The sequence below is a fragment of the Colias croceus genome, chromosome 14 (assembly GCF_905220415.1).
Source record: "Colias croceus chromosome 14, ilColCroc2.1".
Lineage (NCBI taxonomy): Eukaryota > Metazoa > Arthropoda > Insecta > Lepidoptera > Pieridae > Colias > Colias croceus.
Window position 1 is genome coordinate 10,664,889 of NC_059550.1, and position 19,850 is coordinate 10,684,738.

At 42.2% G+C, this 19,850-nt stretch overlaps 1 protein-coding gene and 1 long non-coding RNA gene across 2 annotated transcripts in view; both read left to right on the forward strand.

Moving 5' to 3' along the window:
* The window catches only part of LOC123697616 (rho GTPase-activating protein 4-like), a 30,277-nt gene extending 18,146 nt beyond the window's left edge, over positions 1–12,131 (forward strand). Inside the window, exons 2-9 of the mRNA XM_045644159.1 lie at positions 1,899–2,082; positions 2,752–2,930; positions 4,440–4,636; positions 4,884–5,012; positions 5,824–6,099; positions 8,881–9,132; positions 9,529–9,772; positions 11,545–12,131. Coding sequence (XP_045500115.1) covers positions 1,899–2,082; positions 2,752–2,930; positions 4,440–4,636; positions 4,884–5,012; positions 5,824–6,099; positions 8,881–9,132; positions 9,529–9,772; positions 11,545–12,131 — 2,048 coding nt within the window. The remainder of the gene's footprint in view (positions 1–1,898; positions 2,083–2,751; positions 2,931–4,439; positions 4,637–4,883; positions 5,013–5,823; positions 6,100–8,880; positions 9,133–9,528; positions 9,773–11,544) is intronic.
* Positions 12,132–12,345: 214 nt separating this feature from the next.
* LOC123697560 lies at positions 12,346–13,496 on the forward strand. The gene is made up of 3 exons (XR_006752245.1): positions 12,346–12,454; positions 12,817–12,865; positions 12,980–13,496. It is a non-coding gene; the product is annotated as an uncharacterized LOC123697560 (long non-coding RNA).
* The last annotated feature ends 6,354 nt before the right edge of the window (positions 13,497–19,850 follow it).

Below are 19,850 nucleotides of genomic sequence, written 5' to 3' on the forward strand. Positions count from 1 at the left end.
CACTTGTCCGATATAACTACTAACGTATTGGACGCTAACAATCAAACAATACTAGCTTGTTTTGAAAGTATGGACATCTTTTCATCTCTTGCGTCATACCTTTATGATGAGCCACACAGTTTGTCTGTTCTTAATAGATTGTTTTCCCCATTTCTGTAATTTTTTTTATTGATGCTCCACCTTTTTGGTCGGAGGGTGATGATAAATATATAATCTATAGCATTTTATACTTATATAGCTGTTAATCTCGATTATTGCACGATTCGTAACTGAGCAATTTTCAATTAGTAGACTGTACCAGTAGTTTCTGGGATTAGCGCTTTCGACCAAGTAAATAGTTGTATAGTTCTATAACTTTATTAGTATAGATTTCAATCTAATTCAACCGACATAAAATAGGTAAAATATATAATCTGAAGAGTGTAGATCTATGTATCGAAACTTCTCTATCTTGAGTAGGTGGCATCGATTTCCTCGGGGAACCCGCGTAAAAATAGAACGTTGGCTCTGGGCCGTGGGACTAAGTTATTGATTTAATTAAAAAAGCTAATACGGACTAACTAGAGTGTCCACCGTCGGCCCTTTGCGCGGTCCCCCGTGCTGGCGAGCAGCCGCCAGCTCGCCAATGACCTTTCGCAGTTTGCGGCGCACCCTCCACCGACAAACTTTATTACATGACTCACTCGGTAAGTGCAACGATATGTACACAAGACTCCTCAATGACGAATCGTTTGGGGATGACGTCGGTTTGCTGATTAAACGATTTATTGGCAAAATTCGAGACAACTTCCCTTATATAATGGGATCAAAAATTGTGTCGTGTCATACAAAGCTAATGTTTATTTATGATAAGAGCCGATTCTTCTCTATTGCAATTGCTTTTCGCTAAATTCTGCTAAATTTTGAAGATTCATAAGCTTTTTTGAACGAAGTCTAGTTACATGTTTTAATTTTTAGAGTTGAATAAATTGTAAAAAAAAATGTTTTCATGAGGTATCTTTGTGATTTGCTTGTCAATCAATAATTTGAAAAAGGGATAACAATTGAATTGATTTGAAGGTCAATTATTATTAATTGGATATACTGTGGCATTAGGGCAAGCAACAGTTTGGCGACTGTCAGCTGTGGCTCTTCACCGTTTACGTTACGGTCCGTTCAACTTCCGCGCTTGGACGCGGTTTATTTCATACGTCCCTTTCAAATTTTCTAATTCAAATTCATTTATTAATTGATCACTTATCTGATCTTATTGCTTTAATAGCCATTTTTTTTGCTTCCATTAATCATAATTATTTGCATATTTCACTAAAGCTTCTTTCTTTAATCTATAGCAATAAACACTACTATAACTATAACATGACGTGACGTGTGTGCAATATTATACAATGTCATATCACATGGACATGGACAATAAATCGGTTTCTACACACAATATAATATCATGGTAGAGGGCAAAAATTCAACACAATATGTTAAAATTGAAATAACAAAAAGTTGTAGATCTCGTAATTGCGTTTTGCCATTGAATATTTGTTTTGGCAAATCTGGAAATTGAGTAAACCCGCTTGTTGCCCTTAAAACCTCTCCACCTCAGATGCACCGATATTTAATTATTTTCTTCTCGTTCTTGTTATATATTCTCTACCTTTTCCAATTCTACACTGGTCTGGTCTGATTTGAAAAAAAAAAATAGATAGACAATCTTTATTTTTTTTCTTTATAAAAGTCTGGTTTCTCCACTTTTAATATTTAATATTTAAAATTATGACAGTATTAAGTAGTGTAACTGTAAGTCTGTAAGCTTCATAAAGCTATCGATATGGCCATAGCATAAGACGAATGTAATTGTGCTTCACGTTTAACGTAAGAGTGATACAGATATTGTTTGTGTTGTGCAGACATCCGCGTGCAGCTATCGGAGCAGTCGCGCGTGCTGGAGGCGCGCGCGGAGGCGGCGGCGGGCGTGGCGGGCGAGCTGCACGAGTACTGCCGCCGCCGCGCCGACCTCGAGCACGAGTACTCGCGCGCGCTCGACAAGCTGGCGCGCGCCGCCGCGCAGCGACACAAGGACCAGAAGCACAAGTACGAGCCCCCAATGTATACCATGCACATAACACTCGTTCAAAAAGTGTGTGTTAAGCTGGGTATCGACTTCGCGCTCCTGGCGCGCGCGCCATGAATGACCGCGCCGAAAGTGCGTTCCGCGGAGCGCGTTCCAAATAATTGAAGTATATCAACTAAGCGCGCCTGGTGCGCGTGGCAACCGTTCCAGTGTTTGACCGTTTATCATGGAAGCTAGTCGTGTACGAGCAGCAGCAGCTTTTGTAATTATACACAGCATAATAAGAAAGAAAAAACAGAAACGAAAAGTGCGTTGGTGGATAAAAGAGCTTTACCGAAAAAGAATGCAGTATGGAGTGACACTTATAAGAGATATGCAGTTGGAAGTGATAGAAGACACAATAAAAAACTTCACTTCACTTTGTTTATCCATAATTATTACTCGGAGCGCAACAAACACAAAAAATACGACAAACCCGTCTCCATTGGCGCGCGCGCCACGATTGATGCGCGGTAAAAAACCGACACCCGACGGAACGGACCGCTCCGCGTTCGACCGCTCGAACGAACATTTTGGCGCGCGTTCCAAACTGGTATCCATTTCACGCGGCTGGAGCGCGCGCCAATGTTCGATCTCTTGGAGCGCGAAGTCGATACCCACCTTTAAGGCTATAACTGTGTGTGTTGCAGGCGTGAGCAGTGGCCGCTGAGCGGCGCGTTCGCATGCTGGCAGGCGGCACTGGAGAACACGCGCGCGCTGTCGCGGGACCACGCGGCGCTGGCCGAGCTGTACGGCGGGCCGCTCGCCGCGCGGCTGCAGCGCGCCGCCGATGACGTGCTCCGGCTGCACCGCAAGTGCCGTGATATAGGTGAACAACTATAACAACCTACACCTATCAACGGTCTTTACAATAAGGAATTACATAATTCATATCCACTTTCATTTGATTTAGATATTTGACTCCTATGAACTTTGACTTATTACAATACCGACAATAGTACAATTTTGTGCTCTTTAGACTTGGTGCATATGTTACCGGAAATGTATGAAATCAAGGAATTGTATACAATTCCTAGGAAATGTGTACAATTCCGATACCATTTAGGAAATGTATAAAATATTGTTTAAAAAACTATTTAATGCATGCATATCCTAGGAAATGTATAATCTTCCTAGGAATTGTATAGGTACAATTCCAATATCGTATTAGGAAATGTGTAAAGTAAATGCTTTCTGTAATAAAACACGTTGTTATTTTTTTATTATAGCTCTTATTGATACAATCGGGTAACAGTCATACCGTAAAATTGTAGTAATATTATGTTCATATTATTATCTTACTAATTAACATTTTAAAAATCAACTAACTTTTAACGTAAATATCACAAAATCAACTTATATTTATTCTTATAAAATCAAATTTTCATTTTGCAAGTAATCAGTCCCCTCGTCCCGCTGTCCTCGCGTATATTTGGCGCAGTCGGATTGTACAATCCGCCGTATTACATTACGGCTAGCTGTTTTAATATGCCGAAAATTCGTCTTTTGACGTGACAACATCTTATAATTCGATGGAGCCGGCTGCACGCACGAAAAAACATGACTCATGCGGCGTTACCTCGCTCTGAGGCGTTCCATGTAAGGCTTGAAGTGCAAGCGAGAGCGCGGAACGAGCGACAAAGAGGCACAATCGGCCTTAAGACGTTGTCACGTTCAACTATCGTCTGTAAACCGACTTTACAGACAACCAATTTTTTTCCAAAATTCTACAAAAAGACGGTCGCGAGCCGACGGAGCCCCACTTCGTGGGGCTCCTATTTCTGTGTAGTTTTAAAAAACACGAACCTAACCTAACCCACCCCCTTATCCAAACCAAAAATTTCTGATAACGAATTATCGGCAGTTACTACAAAATGCCGACCGTTTGTAAACGGCCAGATTATATACAACTTGCCTGCGACATATCAATATCTTAAATGTTTTACATTTCCGATAGCTATTTAGGAAATGTATAGATTTCCTAGGAAATCTGTATAAAATAATTTATTTCACACATTTCCGTACGATTTTAGGAATTATATACATTTCCTAGGAATTGTACCTATACAATGACGGATTACATACATTTCCGGTAACACATATATCAATTAAAGAGCTGCACTAATTATTATTATTTCATTTTATCCAATAAATTTAGAGATACGTTAGATTATAATTCAGTATCGATTATACAAGTTAAAGAAACTTTCTAAACATTGCAGTTAATATTCAGACATGCTCCATTTTAATTTAAAGTAATGATTTATACTATACCTAAAATATATACCTGTGTCTATACTATTTGAACTTGTGGTTGTGTGGTGCGTTGTACCTCTAGTGTGCGAGCGGCACGAGGAGATCGGCGCGGCGCTGGCGGAGGCGGCGGCGGGCGGCAAGGCGCACGCGGCCGCGGCGGCCGACTGGCGCGCCGCCGCCGTCAAGCTGCGCGCCGCACACGCCGCTAGGGCCCAGCTGCTCGCCGCCGACCCTCCGCGACACAAGAAGCTCAAGGCGCTCGACAAAGAGCTAGAAAAGGTGAGCGGCACACAATCTTTGAATTCACTTCCATCAATGAATCCTGATTGTGGTAAATGAGTGAATTTCCTTTATTTAACAATTTTTTGTTTTCCATAATTGACTAGATTGTATATGTACACAATATTGTAAAAAAAATTGTGAATACTTAATACTCTTTTATTAAGTTTTTACTATAAAACGACCAAGCTAAAAATCTAAAGCTATAATTGTGCAATGTGTTAAATGAGTGTCGTGTGGTTTGCAGCGTCGCGCGCGGCACAGCGCAGCTCGCGCGCGGGCGCTGCGGGCGCGCGCCGACTACGTGCTGAGCCTCGACGCCGCCAACGCCACGCTGCAGCGGTACTACCTCGACGACGTCGCCGACATTATGCTGGTCAGTTCGCACTTCGTTCGCACCAGTGCCAATCCCTTCTAAAAAAAAAAGATTATTTTTGTTTCAAAAATTATCGGCCCTGGTCTACTATACGTAAATAGCTATAAAATAATCACTTGGGCATACATATCGATCGCATTAACAACATCGATCACTTCAATAGTATCTATAGTCTTGGCGGTTTTTTTTTACAAATAAATTAGAATATCATGATATAAATATCTCGTGCTATATTATTTGTTATCACGGTTGTATAGCTATGCTTATTAACCGACTTCAAAAAAAGGAGGAGGTTATCAATTCGGCCGGTATGTTTTTTTTTATTTTTTTTTATTTTTGTGTATGTACACCGATTACTCCGAGGTTTCTGAACCGATTTACGTGATTCTTTTTTTGTTCGATGCGGGATGGTGTCGAATTGGTCCCATAAAAATTTTATTCGGATAGGCCCAGTAGCTTTTATTTTATGAGCATTTTTATCTGTATTTGTAAATGTTGCAAGTGCAAGTTTGAAGTCGGTTGTTTTTAACGCAGTTATTGACTTGTTTTGTACAATTTATTAATGTGTTACAACTAATGCCTATTAATGCCATTATTTGTGCTCACCCACACCATATTGTTTTATTTTCTCTGATTGTTGGGTCGCCTGGTAGAGATCGCTACCTAGCGATAAGGCCGCCCTTTGCTGTTTCCGTTAAGTCTTGTCTCTGTTTTATGTATTTTTAAAGCAATAAAGCATTTTCATGAATCCATTGACGGTGTTATACTATGTGTCTGTAGAGCATAACATATGAGGTATTGATATGAGCAGTGCACGGAGGTGGGGTTCGAGGCGGTGGTGGGGCGCGCGGTGCGGTGTGCGGGCGCGGCGGAGGGCGCGCGCGCGCGGGCGCTGGGCGGCGCGGCGGGCGCGCTGCGGGGCGCCGCCGACGCGCTGGACGCGCTGGCCGACCGCACGCGCACCGTGGCCGCGCACCCGGCCGCCTTCGCGCTGCCGCGCCCGCTGCCCTTCGCCGGCGACGAGCCCGCCGCGCAGGACGCCGCCATGCGCGCGCTGCTCGACGGCGCCGCGCCCGACACGGACGAGGTGACACAATACCCGACGCGCAACACCCCACAATACGCAATATTGCACTGCATTATTTGTATTTCATACCAGAAGCGGCTCGTCCACAGGAGCGCTGGTGCGGTGAACTCCCATAAATAATTATCTATAATACAGTTATACCTGCTCATTATTTAAAATCTATCGTAAAAAACTCCAATACTAATATCAATAAAATAAGTCCTATTAGATTCCTTTACACATTACAAATAAAATACATTAAGTACATACACTCTTGTTCATTTATAAGTAACGCGCAAAAAGGAGCTTACGAAGCGCTCTCAATTGCGCTCCTATGAAACAAAATTCAGTACATTGCCTACATACGAAATCCCGTCCGATTAGGGCCCTTCTGGCCTCCTCCACTCAAGCGACAGCCCAAGCCGAGGTTCGAGATCCCCGTCAAGGGGGGACGCCCTTGTGCATGTCGCTACCAGGGTGAACCTTCAGTTCACCCCCGCGTCCGCGTTAAAATGTAAAAGCCCTTCTGGCTAACATTGACAAACACCTTACAAAAAAAAAAAATACATACGAAATCCAATAAGAGTGAAAGAGAAGTTTCGCCACAGTCCTGCGCGTGAAACAAAAGATTTACTATGGAAAAATAGCCATTTTCGGAGCGCCCCTCTCAAGCGACGTTGCGCATCGCATTACAGCAGCAATTGCGCGTGACGTTGCCACTCCTATATTATAAACAAACACTATGAATATTGAATACGCTCGCGAATGCAAATTCGGGGATTTTCTAATTTTGCTAAATAATAATTGAATTCGTTTTGAAATACTTTATAATTTTTAGTGTTTATATAGACACTAGATTTCCGCCCGCGGTCTCGCCCGCGTCTTCAAAGGAAAACCCGCATAGTTCCCGTTCCCGTGATAAAACCTACCCTATGTGTTAATCCAAGTTACCTTCTATATGTGTGCTAAATTTCATTGTAATCGGTTCAGTAGTATTTGCGTGGAAGAGTAACAAACACACACACACACACACACACACACACATCCTCACAAACGTTCGCATTTATAATATTAGTAGGATTAAAACTGCTTTTTACATTATCTCTCTGATTAAATTTTTTAATTTATCTATCAAATTAAATACTTAATTAAATAAATAATAATATTACCTTCACAATCGCCTAACAACGGTTTAGAGCAATCTTCCGTATCCTCTCCCATCTCACGGAACCGTTGTATTAAGTTCTCTTCTGAATTATTTCTGAGAAACACGAAATATAAGGTTATTTATTATGCATACCATGTTTAAATATAAATTTATAGTTGAATCGTTTCTATCGCCTTAAATACGTATTTTATCATAATTTATCTATAATATTATTTTTTATTGACTTATAGAAATTTTCCTCACAAAGAGAAACAAAGAGAGACGTAAATAAATTTTCCTGGCGTAAGTATATAATTTTTCCTGACCTATACAAATTTTCCTGACGTATAGAAATTTTCCTGGCTTATAGAAATTTTGCTGGCTTATAGAAATTATCCTGACGTATAGAAATTTTCCTGACTTAAAGAAATTTTCCTTGTTAATAGAAATTTTCCTGGCGTATAGAAATTTTCCGGACTTATGGAAATTTTCCTTTCTTAAAATTTCCTTTCTTATGGAAATTTTCATGGCGTATAGAAATTTTCCTGGCTTATAAACATTTTCCTGACTTATACCAATTTTCCTTATCTTTATAAATTTTCCTGACGTATAGAAATTTTAGACTCTAGGCATCGCCATATGGTGGACGTTCCATGTACCCGGACAAAGCGGTTCGGATCGACATTCTTCATCCGAACCGCGAGGGACTGGAACATGCTTCCTGAGTCTGTGTTCCCCGACGAGTACAATATGGGGGTCTTCAAGCGAAGAGTGAACGGGTACCTTCTAGGGAAGCGCGCTCCATCTTAGGCCACATCTCAGCTTACCATCAGGCGAGATCGTGGTCAAGCGCTTCCCTATCACACAATAAAAAAAAAAGAAATTATTCTGACTTATAGAAATTTTCCGGACGTATAGAAATTTTCCTTGTTTATAGAAATTTTCCTGGCGTATATAAATTTTCCGGACTTATGGAAATTTTCCTATCTTAAATTTTCCTTTGTTATGGAAATTTTCATGGCGTATAGAAATTTTCCTGGCTTAGAAACATTTTCCTGACTTATAGAAATTTTCCTGACGTATAGAAATTTTCCTTGTTTATAGAAATTTTCCTGGCGTATAGAAATTTTCTGACTTATGGAAATTTTCCTGACATAAAAATTTTCCTGGCTTATAGAAATTTTCCTGACGTATAGAAATTTTCCTGACGTATAGAAATTTTCCTGACGTATAGAAATTTTCCTTTTATTTACACAGGGTCAGTAGACAAGTCAGTCGCGGCGCCGAATTTCGGCGCTACGACTGACTTTAACTGTTTACATAGACTTCAAGCGTCTGTACTGACTTCAAATCTGTTTACACATGGTTTTTTTAATCTCTATACGCAAATGTTAAATGAATTTGATGACTAATTCATCGACTAATTCATCATTTCTAATTAAACGTCCATCACTGTATATTTTTTTCTACAAAATTTTGTCAAATCAAAATCAAAGTTTGAAAACTTGTAAAAGCTACATTCGATATTTCTCACATATGCGAAATTTACTGAAAGTTTGTAACGATCACGTTAAGCTTCATTTCGTTTTTGTAATCTAATATTTTATAAAATGTGGACAATAATAGACGTCCACATAAACATAAGTCGGTTGTAGGGCACGGAGGCGCTGCAGAGCGAGCTGCAGCAGCGGCTGGCGCAGCTGGAGGCGGCGGCGCGCGCGTTGCGGGCCGAGTGCCGCGAGCACGCCAAGACGCTGGACGCGGCCGAGGCCGAGCTGGTGCGGCAGATGGAGGGGCCCGACGCGCTGTGGGACGTGGGCCGGCTGTTCGGTGCGCCCGCGCCCGCCCCGCCCACCGCGCCCGACCCGCCCGCCGACCAGGCGGACCAGGAGGACTACTACCTCACGGTGCGCCGCTTCAACAAAAACTTTCCTTATTGTGACTTGAACTAAATTCTGCCCAAATTACGAGACTTGCATGCGGTCACTATTATGGTTCATGATTCTAAAGCTTAAATTCCTTATTACAAATTTTAATGAACATTAAAAATTCTTAAAAAAAATTCTGTACGTAATTTTGGACTATAATAATTATGTAATCGTTGTTTCACAGTAGGTATGCCAAATTTGATCTATAGGTAAAATTGGGCAAAAAAGTAATATCTGGCTAAATGATGCGTCTTAAAGAGCATCGAATGCAGTGGTAAAATCAAAGTACATATATTATAATAATATTAAAAAAAAATTGATAGTTCGCGCTGCACGAAGCGCCCGAGGTGTAACGGGGCAGAGGTCGTGTTGCAGAAGTTCCGGTCGTACATGTCGTGCGCGGGGCGGCTGGCGCGGCTGGAGAGCAAGGCGGCGGCGGTGCGCGCGCGGCTGCTGGGCGGGGCTGGGGGCGGGGCTGGGGGCGGGGCTGTGGCGGGGGAGGGGCCGCCGTCCCCGCCGCGCCGCGCGGGCGGGCGCCGCCGGGGCCAGTTCGCGCCGCCGCTGGACGACACGCTGCCGCTCGTGCTCACGTCCTGCGTGCGCGTCATCGCCGGCTACGGTGAGCGCCGCACGTCGCAACGGAACGCCCGAAATGCTTAACGAAAACGTCATGTACGACGCGTCGTAGTCGCATCAAGAGCCGTGTTGCGAAATTCGTCACGATGCATTTTGAACGCTCACAGCGCACAGTGATGTTGACACGTTATTACTTTCGATCGACTTTATAATATCAAATCAAATCATTTATTTGCAATCAAACATGGTTACGACACAACAGACAACTTACATAATATAATAACTATAATATGTGGTACATATGTATTTCAAATGTCATGGAAATTTCTAATAACTAATAAGATCTACTGTTTTACCACAAAAAACTTAAGACACGGTTTATCTTTAACATAGAAATCTAAATAACAAGACACTAGAAGTCGTAAACGAGCGTGACTTTGTCGCCACTCAGGTGACTTCCAAGGGACCAGTGCGTTCGTCGCTGTTCAGTTGCTCTCGATACTTGCGTGTGTAAACATGGTGTGTTTCAGCATTTCCCATTGCAGAAATTCTTCCACAAGTTGTAATTATACTAATAAAGGCATAACATTTCATCGTAAATTATTTTTTCTTAGAAATAATGCCGTTTTTCCTTAAAATTATAGAATACATATTTACAAGTATTACGAGTGTCACCATAGAAATTTAAATAACAATGAATGACACTGTCGACAGTTCTTATTATCACGTTTAACACACATTTCAACCTTATTTGTATGTGTTTAGGTTCAAAGTTATATCTATTGAAAATTAACGCCCTCTGCAGTTGTAGAAAAGCCGAATTTTTTCGTATTGGAGCAAAAAGAAACAAAACCTCTCATGTACCTAGGGATGTTATTCTAAAATAAACATACATATTTAAAAGCTGAATTTAATATTTAAGTTAGTTTTCACTAAAATCAAGCTGTCCAATAAAAGGCATAGTTTACTTGTGTACTGTTTAGCCACACCCCGGACACTCCATACAAAATTATCGTTTTGACAGTCACACTGTAGAGACTGCAAATGTGTGAGTTAACGCTTTATGGTTGGCACATTTTTGACTAGCGTAAAAAAAATTCGCGTTTTCTGATGAAATCAAGATACATCCGATATACAATACATACAACCTAACCTAACCTAACCTAACCTAACCATTTTCTACGAAAAACGATAATCACAAATCCAAAATAATAAAATTACTTTAAGTCAATTTGATTAATGTTGTCAATCTTCGTTGCGTATCGTCCCTGTAGAAAAATATGGACCATTTTATGTCTGATCGTGCGGGGTGAGGTAAGTGTTTAATTTTGGCGGGAGGCGGAGAGTGTCCGTTCTGTAGCGTTTAGCTACTATTATGTATTCTGTGGTTTAGCTATCGGTTTAAATGTGTTGATTTTGGCGACAGTCGTTTTCATAGTAATTATGACATTATAGCAGAGCTAGTGTTTTATTATTTAGATTTCTATGATTTTTAAGCGCTGATTCTCTTTAATCTGGTTTTGTCGTATTTCACATATCTAAGACAACTTTAAGTGACAGATCTCTGTTTTAAAGTTAGACTGCGTTCAAATCGTTTTGTGGTAATACCATTTAATTCTCTTCAATTTAACACAATAACACGATTTTTCTACCTAATACAGCGATGAATCATCGTTTTATAACTTTAAAAAAATTAGATGAATAAAAAATAGCTTCAATAAAAATTAACGAATCTTACAATATTTTTGGCTTCGAAATGAAAACGATGCATCGACACGCTCGCTCACACGGAACGTATCCGTCGGTCCCTCGCAGGGCTGCGGCAGCAGGGCATCTTCCGCGTGTCGGGCTCGCAGGTGGAGATGCAGGCGCTGCGCGCCGCGTTCGAGCGCGGCGAGGACCCGCTGGCGCGCGTGCGCGACGCGTCCGACATGAACTCCGTGTGCGGCCTGCTCAAGCTGTTCCTGCGCGAGCTGCGCCCGCCGCTGCTGCCGCCGCAGCTGCAGGGCCGCCTGCTGCGCGTGGCCGCGCTGCCCGACGACGCGGCCTTCGCGCGCCGTCTGCGCGAGGCGCTGGCCGTGCTGCCGCCGCCCGCGCTGCTCGTGCTGCGCTACCTGTTCGCCTTCCTGCACCACCTGCACGAGCACAGCGACGCCAACATGATGGACGCCTGGAACCTGGCCATCTGCCTCGGGCCCACGCTGCTGCCCGCCTGGGGCGACGGCGGCGAGCAGGTGGCGGCGCAGAACCTGGTCAACGAGCTGGTCAAGCGCGCCATCCTGCTGCACCGCGACGTGTTCCCGCAGGACGTGGCGCCGCACACGCTGTACGTGCCGCCCGTGCTCGACGCGCCCGACCAAACCGACGCGCCCCACGCGCCCCACCAACCGGGGTCAGTTTAACACTATCATATTTTGCCTTGAGTATTAGATGAAGGAATATTGATTCGAAAAAGACATAAAAATTCGCGTCTTTTCGTTAAAATTTTATAACTTTCAATATATATAACGTTATAAATCCACAAATAATCAATAGTATGTTGCGGTACATTCCAGCGAGAGCGAGGTGGACGGCGCGGGTGCGGAGGGTGCGGAGGGTGTGGGGGGTGTGGGGGGCGCGGGGGAGGACAGCGGCGCGCAGCACGGCGCCGCGCACGCGCACGCCGCGCACGGGCACCTGCTCGCGCGGGACGACGCCTCGCTCTACGGGGACGACGACGACACCGGTGCGTGCCGCTCACACACACACACACGCACCATGCAACGTGGTGTGTGTGTACACACTACACACGCACACGTAAATGCGAGCACGCGTACGCACACGCTAACATAAGATGGCTACTTGTTTACGTAATATATATCAGCTGATGTAATACGGCATGTAGCGCACATTATTTCGGCAATTCACTTTTTAAAAGTTGTCAAACGTGGTACTTCCCCTATGTTTAAATTGAAGAAAATAATTTTACCTAAAGTAATGCGTTACGATCGTGAGCTTTACACGTATGAAATGAAGCAAACAGTGAATTAGCTCTTCTTACCTTAATAAGAGTACCTTAATAATAATCACTTTAAATTGCATTTTCAGAATTGGAACTGAGCGATGAAGGCGAACCCGACTGGCGAGAGAATCACAGGTAAATCTATCGTTTTTGTGAAATTAGAACTTAATACGATTTTCAAGTATTAACATGATTATTGTAAATAGTGATACAATAATGTATTGATACGAAATAACGATTGGTTCGCAGATGTTCCGGCGACGAGACGCACACACAGGTATCGCCGATCGCACACACGAACACGATATACACACACATTGATTAGTATTGTACCCACTTCTATATTATATAAGTAAATTATATTTTTGTAAATTAATAATGTTCATTAATGACGTTCGAATTGAATAATCGCACTTTCGTTACACTTAACACAAATTTTAGCATTTTTAATAATTGTTATTTGTTAATTTAAAAATTTAAATTTTATTCGTGCATGCGGTATACCGACGACATTGTACGGTGCCATTTTTGAGTTACGCTTAATATAATATGATCGTTTTATCGTATTGTAATACATCGCAGCCGCCGACACTGCGGGGGCAAGTGTCTCGTATCGACTTATGTATGCTTTATTAATATGTTTTGCATTGAATTGGATGGTGAAGTCCACCGCTAGTGTGCAGTGTGCAGTGTGCAGTGTGCAGTGTGCAGTGCGCATGCGGCGGGCGGCTCTGTGTACTTGTTGCCAATAAACTATTCTACCGTAGACGCTTGTTTGATTTTATTTGCTACGCTGGCTCTGGGTGTGGGACGCGGGGGGGGGAGACCGCTTTTTTTTACTTATTTTCCGATATAGACAGTGTTACATATTTTTATTTTATGGTTTACATGTATCCGAAGACGTATCCAAAATCGAACGGAAGATTGAAATCAATGAGTTTGAGGCGATAATTGCCATTTTAAATCTAATAAATGAATTATATTAAAACAAAAATTGCAATAAAAGGTACCAAATTCGCACACGTGTCGGAAAATAAGTTACAGCGGCACCGGGAAGTCGCTCCGTGAGGAACGACGTACTAAATCAGTGAATTCCTTCTGTATATAGCTACCGTCGATGTGTGTGCTGCTTTGTTACTTACTTATTTAATATTCTACTTCACTACGCATTGGCGGGAGATATATATACAGTGGTGGTCACATAATTAAAGACACTAAGAGCATTTTAATTTTTATACTACCCAAGACACTTCTCTCAACATTTTTTTTACACTATCATTGGAACTTTTTAAATAATTTTAAAATATTCAGTTACCTATGTGTTGTCTTATGCTAAACTAAATTTTATCTACAAAACTTGTCGGTTTGTTAAATTTTAATCGGTTCATCCTTACTACTAGCAGTTTTAACCTAGCAAAGGTCTGGCCATATAATTAAAGACATAAGACTCGCTTATAAGAAATATAAAAAATTATTGTTTTAATGAGATTATTTTTCCAACACAAAATGTCTGACGTATTTGCAAAACATTTTTACACTTTTCAATATTTGGTTGCATGTCCTTTGGCAGTAATGACGGTTTACATCTCTTGGGCATTGAGGAACTAATTTTGTACAAGTTGCATCACTAATTTGGTTCCATTCTTCGAAAATGCTTTGCAAAGTTAGTCGATGTTTTGTTGACCGCTTTGCCACGACTTCTTTCTTTCTTGATTCCATAAGTTTTCCGGAGTGTAGGGGGGCCAATCCAAAACAGTTACAGATTGGTTCCTTAACAAGCATTTCACTACTTTTGCTGTGTGCTTAGTATCATTATCGTGTTGAAAAGTCCCAACAAAAGGTAAATTTTCCTCCGCATAGGGCAGCATGGATTGCTCTAAAATATACTTGTACTGGAATTTATCTATGTTGCCTTCTGTCTTTTTGACATGTCCAACGCCAAGTCCAGAAAAATAGCCCCACACTATGATATTTCCACCAACATGTATGACTACTTATTAGTGTATCTTAGATCCATTTTCTTATTGAGATGGCGTCCTACATATTCTTTTCTGACAGAATTAATCATATTAATCTTAGTTTCATGCAAAAACAGCACATGTTTCCATTCTCGTTCAGTCCAGTGTTCGTATTTTGTAGCAAAGTCAAATCTTGCCTTCACATTTTGTTTTTTCAAAAGTGATACTTTCCGAGATACTCTTCAGTGCAAGTTTTCTTCACACAGTCTCCGTCTAATTGTCCTTGCAGAGACCCCCTTCAAGTCTGCTGTACCATACAACTCTGAACTGTATCAGTTCCGACCCTTTAAATGGATCTTTTTTAGCCAACAACACCATACTTGAATCTTTCGGCCGAGAAGTTTTACTTGGTTTTACTTTTCTGAGTACGTTTTCGGTTGTGTGAAACATCTTGACGTGTTTTATAGCATTCATAACCATATCCTTAGAACAGTTTAATTATCATGGAAGTTAAAAATATTTTTTCTTGTGGACGAGTACTCTTGTTTTTAACCGACTTCAAAAAAAGGAGGAGGTTATCAATTCGACTGTATTTTTTTTGTATATTTGTTACGCGATTACTCCGGCAATTATAAACCGATTTGAATAATTCTTTTTTTATTTGGTGGGTCATACGTCAGAGGTGGTCCCATTGTCACCAGGTCAGAATCTGATCATGGGATCCTGGGGAAATCGAGGGAAACCCTCAAATTTTGTAGGCATATACACTGTTTATCAGAAATTATTTATATGGGATCTCTGTAACAAAATTATGTAATACCATCGAATTTGAATGTGATTCTACTTTTCAGTTTAAATTTGTACATATAGGTATAGTCTTGAAGTCGGTTTTTGTTTTTTTTTTTCCAAAAATTATATTATTAACCATAATAATTGATATCAAAACTATTAAACGTATGAATTTTAATTTTAAAAGCTAAAAATACTCAAAAAAATTATGGTGTGACAATGATTTATGAAATTACGCGGCATAACGAAGAAAAGTACAATGCTGTTTCTTTTTATTTATAAAAAATTATAACGCATTTCTTGTTGTCTTTAATTAAGTGGCCAGCTACACGTACGTACACAAAGTTTGTGTTACATTCCCACAGAGAGCAAGTGTCGAAACTAACAAGGAATATAACTATTTTATGTCCCTCATTTTGAAGAATACATTGTCTTGTATGGTTTAATAAAAATAATACTAGATTAAATAACTTTTTCAAATAATTGTAGTTCATAATGTAAATCTTTTATGGTCAATTAGGGGGTGTCTTTAATTATGTGACCACCACTGTATATATCAGACAATCCTTTCGAGTGAATGAGTTGTCACTCACTCACTCGGTTTCATGATGTGTAATGCATGACTTTGTTTTGAAACGGGTGGTTAAATTGTAGATATATGTATTGTTTTATGGTTGACTAATAATTTTGCGAAGAATAATTTATATTATTTACAAAAATATATCTCAATCTCAATAGAGGTATAAGGTTGTATGGATGGATTTTACTATTGTTGTATATAATAAATAAAAGGTTTGATTTGATGAAAGTGAGTAAGTAAAGTTAGACTTCCACAGATATCTTTCATCGCTTGTGGTTTTATTGGCGACTACTGGTAATACTTCGCTCGCGTGGTCATATTTCACTGTCTTGCCTCATACCTATATGTATATCATCGAATTACGTAAAAGAAACGCAAACCAACAAACATAATTTCGCATTTATATTAGGAATCGAATCTAGGACTTTACATCGTTTCACCGCAAACAACGCGTCTCTGACTAAAATTTATTCATTTATATTGCATTATATATATTTTAAAAATCAAAGGTATATTCTATTCCAAATCAAATCGGATAAAGGAAAATAAAACGCAATATATCGTCGATCAATATAATTAGCCTGTGGAAGGCGAGGGTTGAGTGCGTGGAGCCGTGTGTACATGTCGTTGGTTGCGCAGAGCGGCGCCGCAGCGGCCGACGCGCGCCGCCCCGCTGGCCCGCCGGCGCACAGCACGCTCCCCGCACACGCCGCGCACGACGCCGGCAGGTAACCTACACATACTTTATATATAACTAACATAATCGAGACATATTCTAAAATTACTAAATCTAAATAATACAATGTAAGTCTTCTCGAGAATTTTTTATCATTTTTCACGTATAGACGCTACCGTTTATTCTCGACTATTTGGAAGGTAGCCGTCGTTCTTTTAATAACTCAGCCCCCGGAATCACAGACACAATAGAAAATCTATTGTGTCGCGGTCAGATCGAGCCGCTCGGGGCTCAATGGGTTAAAGGGAGGTCCCGACTTTCCGATTAAAAAAAAATAATTGTCAAAATCGGTTCACCCAGGAGCATTAAGGTCGTTATCGACGGTTCCTGCTCTAAGCCTCTTTATGTGAATGCTGGTGTCCCACAAGGCTGCGTGCTATCTCCTACACTGTTTCTTCTGCATATCAATGATTTGTTACAAATCAGTAACATCCATTGCTATGCAGACGACAGTACGGGGGATGCTCTTTATCCCGGCCGTGCGAACACCTCAAAGGAAAGCCTCAATGAGAGCCGAAACAAACTTGTGTCTGAAGTCGAGTCTTCCCTTCAAGAAGTCTCGGATTGGGGCGAACTTAATCTTGTTGAGTTCAATCCCCAAAAGACACAGGTTTGCGCGTTCACCGCTAAAAAGACCCCATTTGTCGTAGAACCTCGGTTTAAGAGTACTCCCCTTAGTATATCGCCGAAAATCGGAATCCTCGGAGTTGAAATCTCGAGTGACGTTCAATTCCGCAGTCATTTGGAAGCGAAGGCTAAATTAGCCTCGAAAAAGCTTGGTGTGCTCAGCAGATCGAGACAGTACTTCAAGCCGGCCCACCGACTTCAGCTGTACAAGGCTCAGGTGCGACCGCATATGGAGTACTGTTCTCATCTCTGGGCCGGAGCCCCACAGTATCAACTCCTTCCTCTTGACCGCATCCAACGTCGAGCAGCTCGAATTGTCGATGACCGTAGGCTTTCCGATAGGCTCGATCCTCTGTCAGTGCGAAGAGACGTTGCGTCTCTCTGTATACTGTACAGAATCTACTATGGGGAGTGCTCTGAGGAATTGTTCCACCTACTACCAGCCGCACAGTTCCACCACCGGACCACACGCCGTAAAAACCAGTTCCATCCGCACCATCTGGATGGTTGGCGCTCCACCACTGTCCGCTTCACCCGCAACTTCCTTCCGCGTACGGTGAAACTGTGGAACGATTTGCCACCTGCGGTGTTCCCGAACAACTACGACATTGGGGCCTTCAAGAAAAGAGCTTATTTGTCCATAAAAGGCCGGCAAAGCACCTGCAACACTTCTAGTGTTGCAAGTGTTTATGGGCGGTGGTGACCACTTACCATCAGGTGGCCCACCTGCCCCTTTGCTTGCTCTGACAAAAAAAAAAAAAAAAAAAAAAAAAACCCGGTCGAAAGTTCCGATTAAACATTATTACACTTTCTACTTCTATTCCCTCCTCGCCTAACTCGTCTTATAAATACGGTGTACTAATATAGTGAATTATAATATTATTAAGCTTCACTTATTCTGTTTGATTTTTTCGTGTCGCAGCCGGCTGGCGGAGAGCACGCCCGACCTGGTGCTGGACCTGCCCGCGCGCGACCCCGCCGACACCTTCCTGCACAACCGCGACACGCTCAAGAAGCGGCCCGCGGGCCCGCCGCCCGGCGCCCCCGCGCCCGGCGCCCCGCCCGACGCCCCGCCCGCCGGCGCCCCCGCGCCCGACGGCAGCCCGGTGCCGGCGCGCAACACGCTGCGCGTGGCGGCCAAGTTCGCGGAGCTGACGCTGACGGGCGGCTCGCTGAAGCCGGCGCTGGCGGCCAAGCCGGCGCTGCTGCGGCGCCCCACGCCGCACCCCGCGCACCCGCGCCCCGCGCCGCCCGTCGCCCCTGCACCCGCGCCCTCGCCCGCGCCCGACGCGGCGCCCTAGCCGGCCGCGCCCCGCCCGCTCCGACCGTCGGGTGCTATCGAGTGCTGCGTTAGAGTTGCGACGTTGTCGTCCATGATCGTTGTAGATTTTGATCTTTTCATTTTAAAATATATTCCGAGGAGATTCGCACTTTGCAATGTATCGACAGATTTGACGAATCTTTCGCATGAACCTTCGTTTTCACTATTGTAGGTTCTTTTTGAAATCGCCTCGATAAATTGTACGGTGGTATGATGGTATCGATATGATGGTATGTATGGTGGTCGGGACGCGAGCGGGCCCGGCTCGCCGCCCGAAAGTTGCCGTTTTGAGATTATTTTATTCTGCATTTATTGTAATCGTATGTACAATATCGACGATTTGATTGTGTATATTTTTGTAAGCGCTTTTGACTGAGACGACGCGGACGGCGAGCCGTCGTCCGAAGTTTTTGTATTCTCGTATTGTATTTTATAGTAGGGTATTTATAGTATTTTAAATATTTTTGTACGCGTCGCCGCGCACCGGCGCCGCACTATTCGTCTGTAACTGTATCCGCGTACAATAAACAGTATTACGAAATATTGCCTTTTATTTACTTCCTATGAGCTTCAATAAACGTAAAAATATGTTTGACAGTAGGTATTAAAGATGAAGAAAAAGTGTTGGATGATAAAGCTATTCTATCTAGTTATGATCTAGTTTAACGGTGTATTTACATCAAACGAGCGAATGCTCATTCTGACTCAACTACCTATGTCAAATTCTTCAATTTTAGTGTAAACAGGCGTAGAGCATTCTTTCATTTTTCTTAGTGCGCTCGAAAAGATTCTATGCAATGTTTTCGTTTATACTAAAAGATCACGAAAGAGTGCTCTTGCTCTAGATCTAGCTCTACGTTCGTTGGGTGTAAATGCACCGTAATAGTACAAAAACAAGTGATAACTGCGTTAAAAACAACCGACTTCAAACTTGCACTTGCAAAATTTACAAATACCTACAGACAAAAATGCTCATAAAATAAAAACTACTGGGCCTATCCGAATAAAATTTTTATGGGACCAATTCGACACCATCCCGCATCGAACAAAAAAAGAATCACGTAAATCGGTTCAGAAACCTCGGAGTAATCGGTGTACATACATAAAAA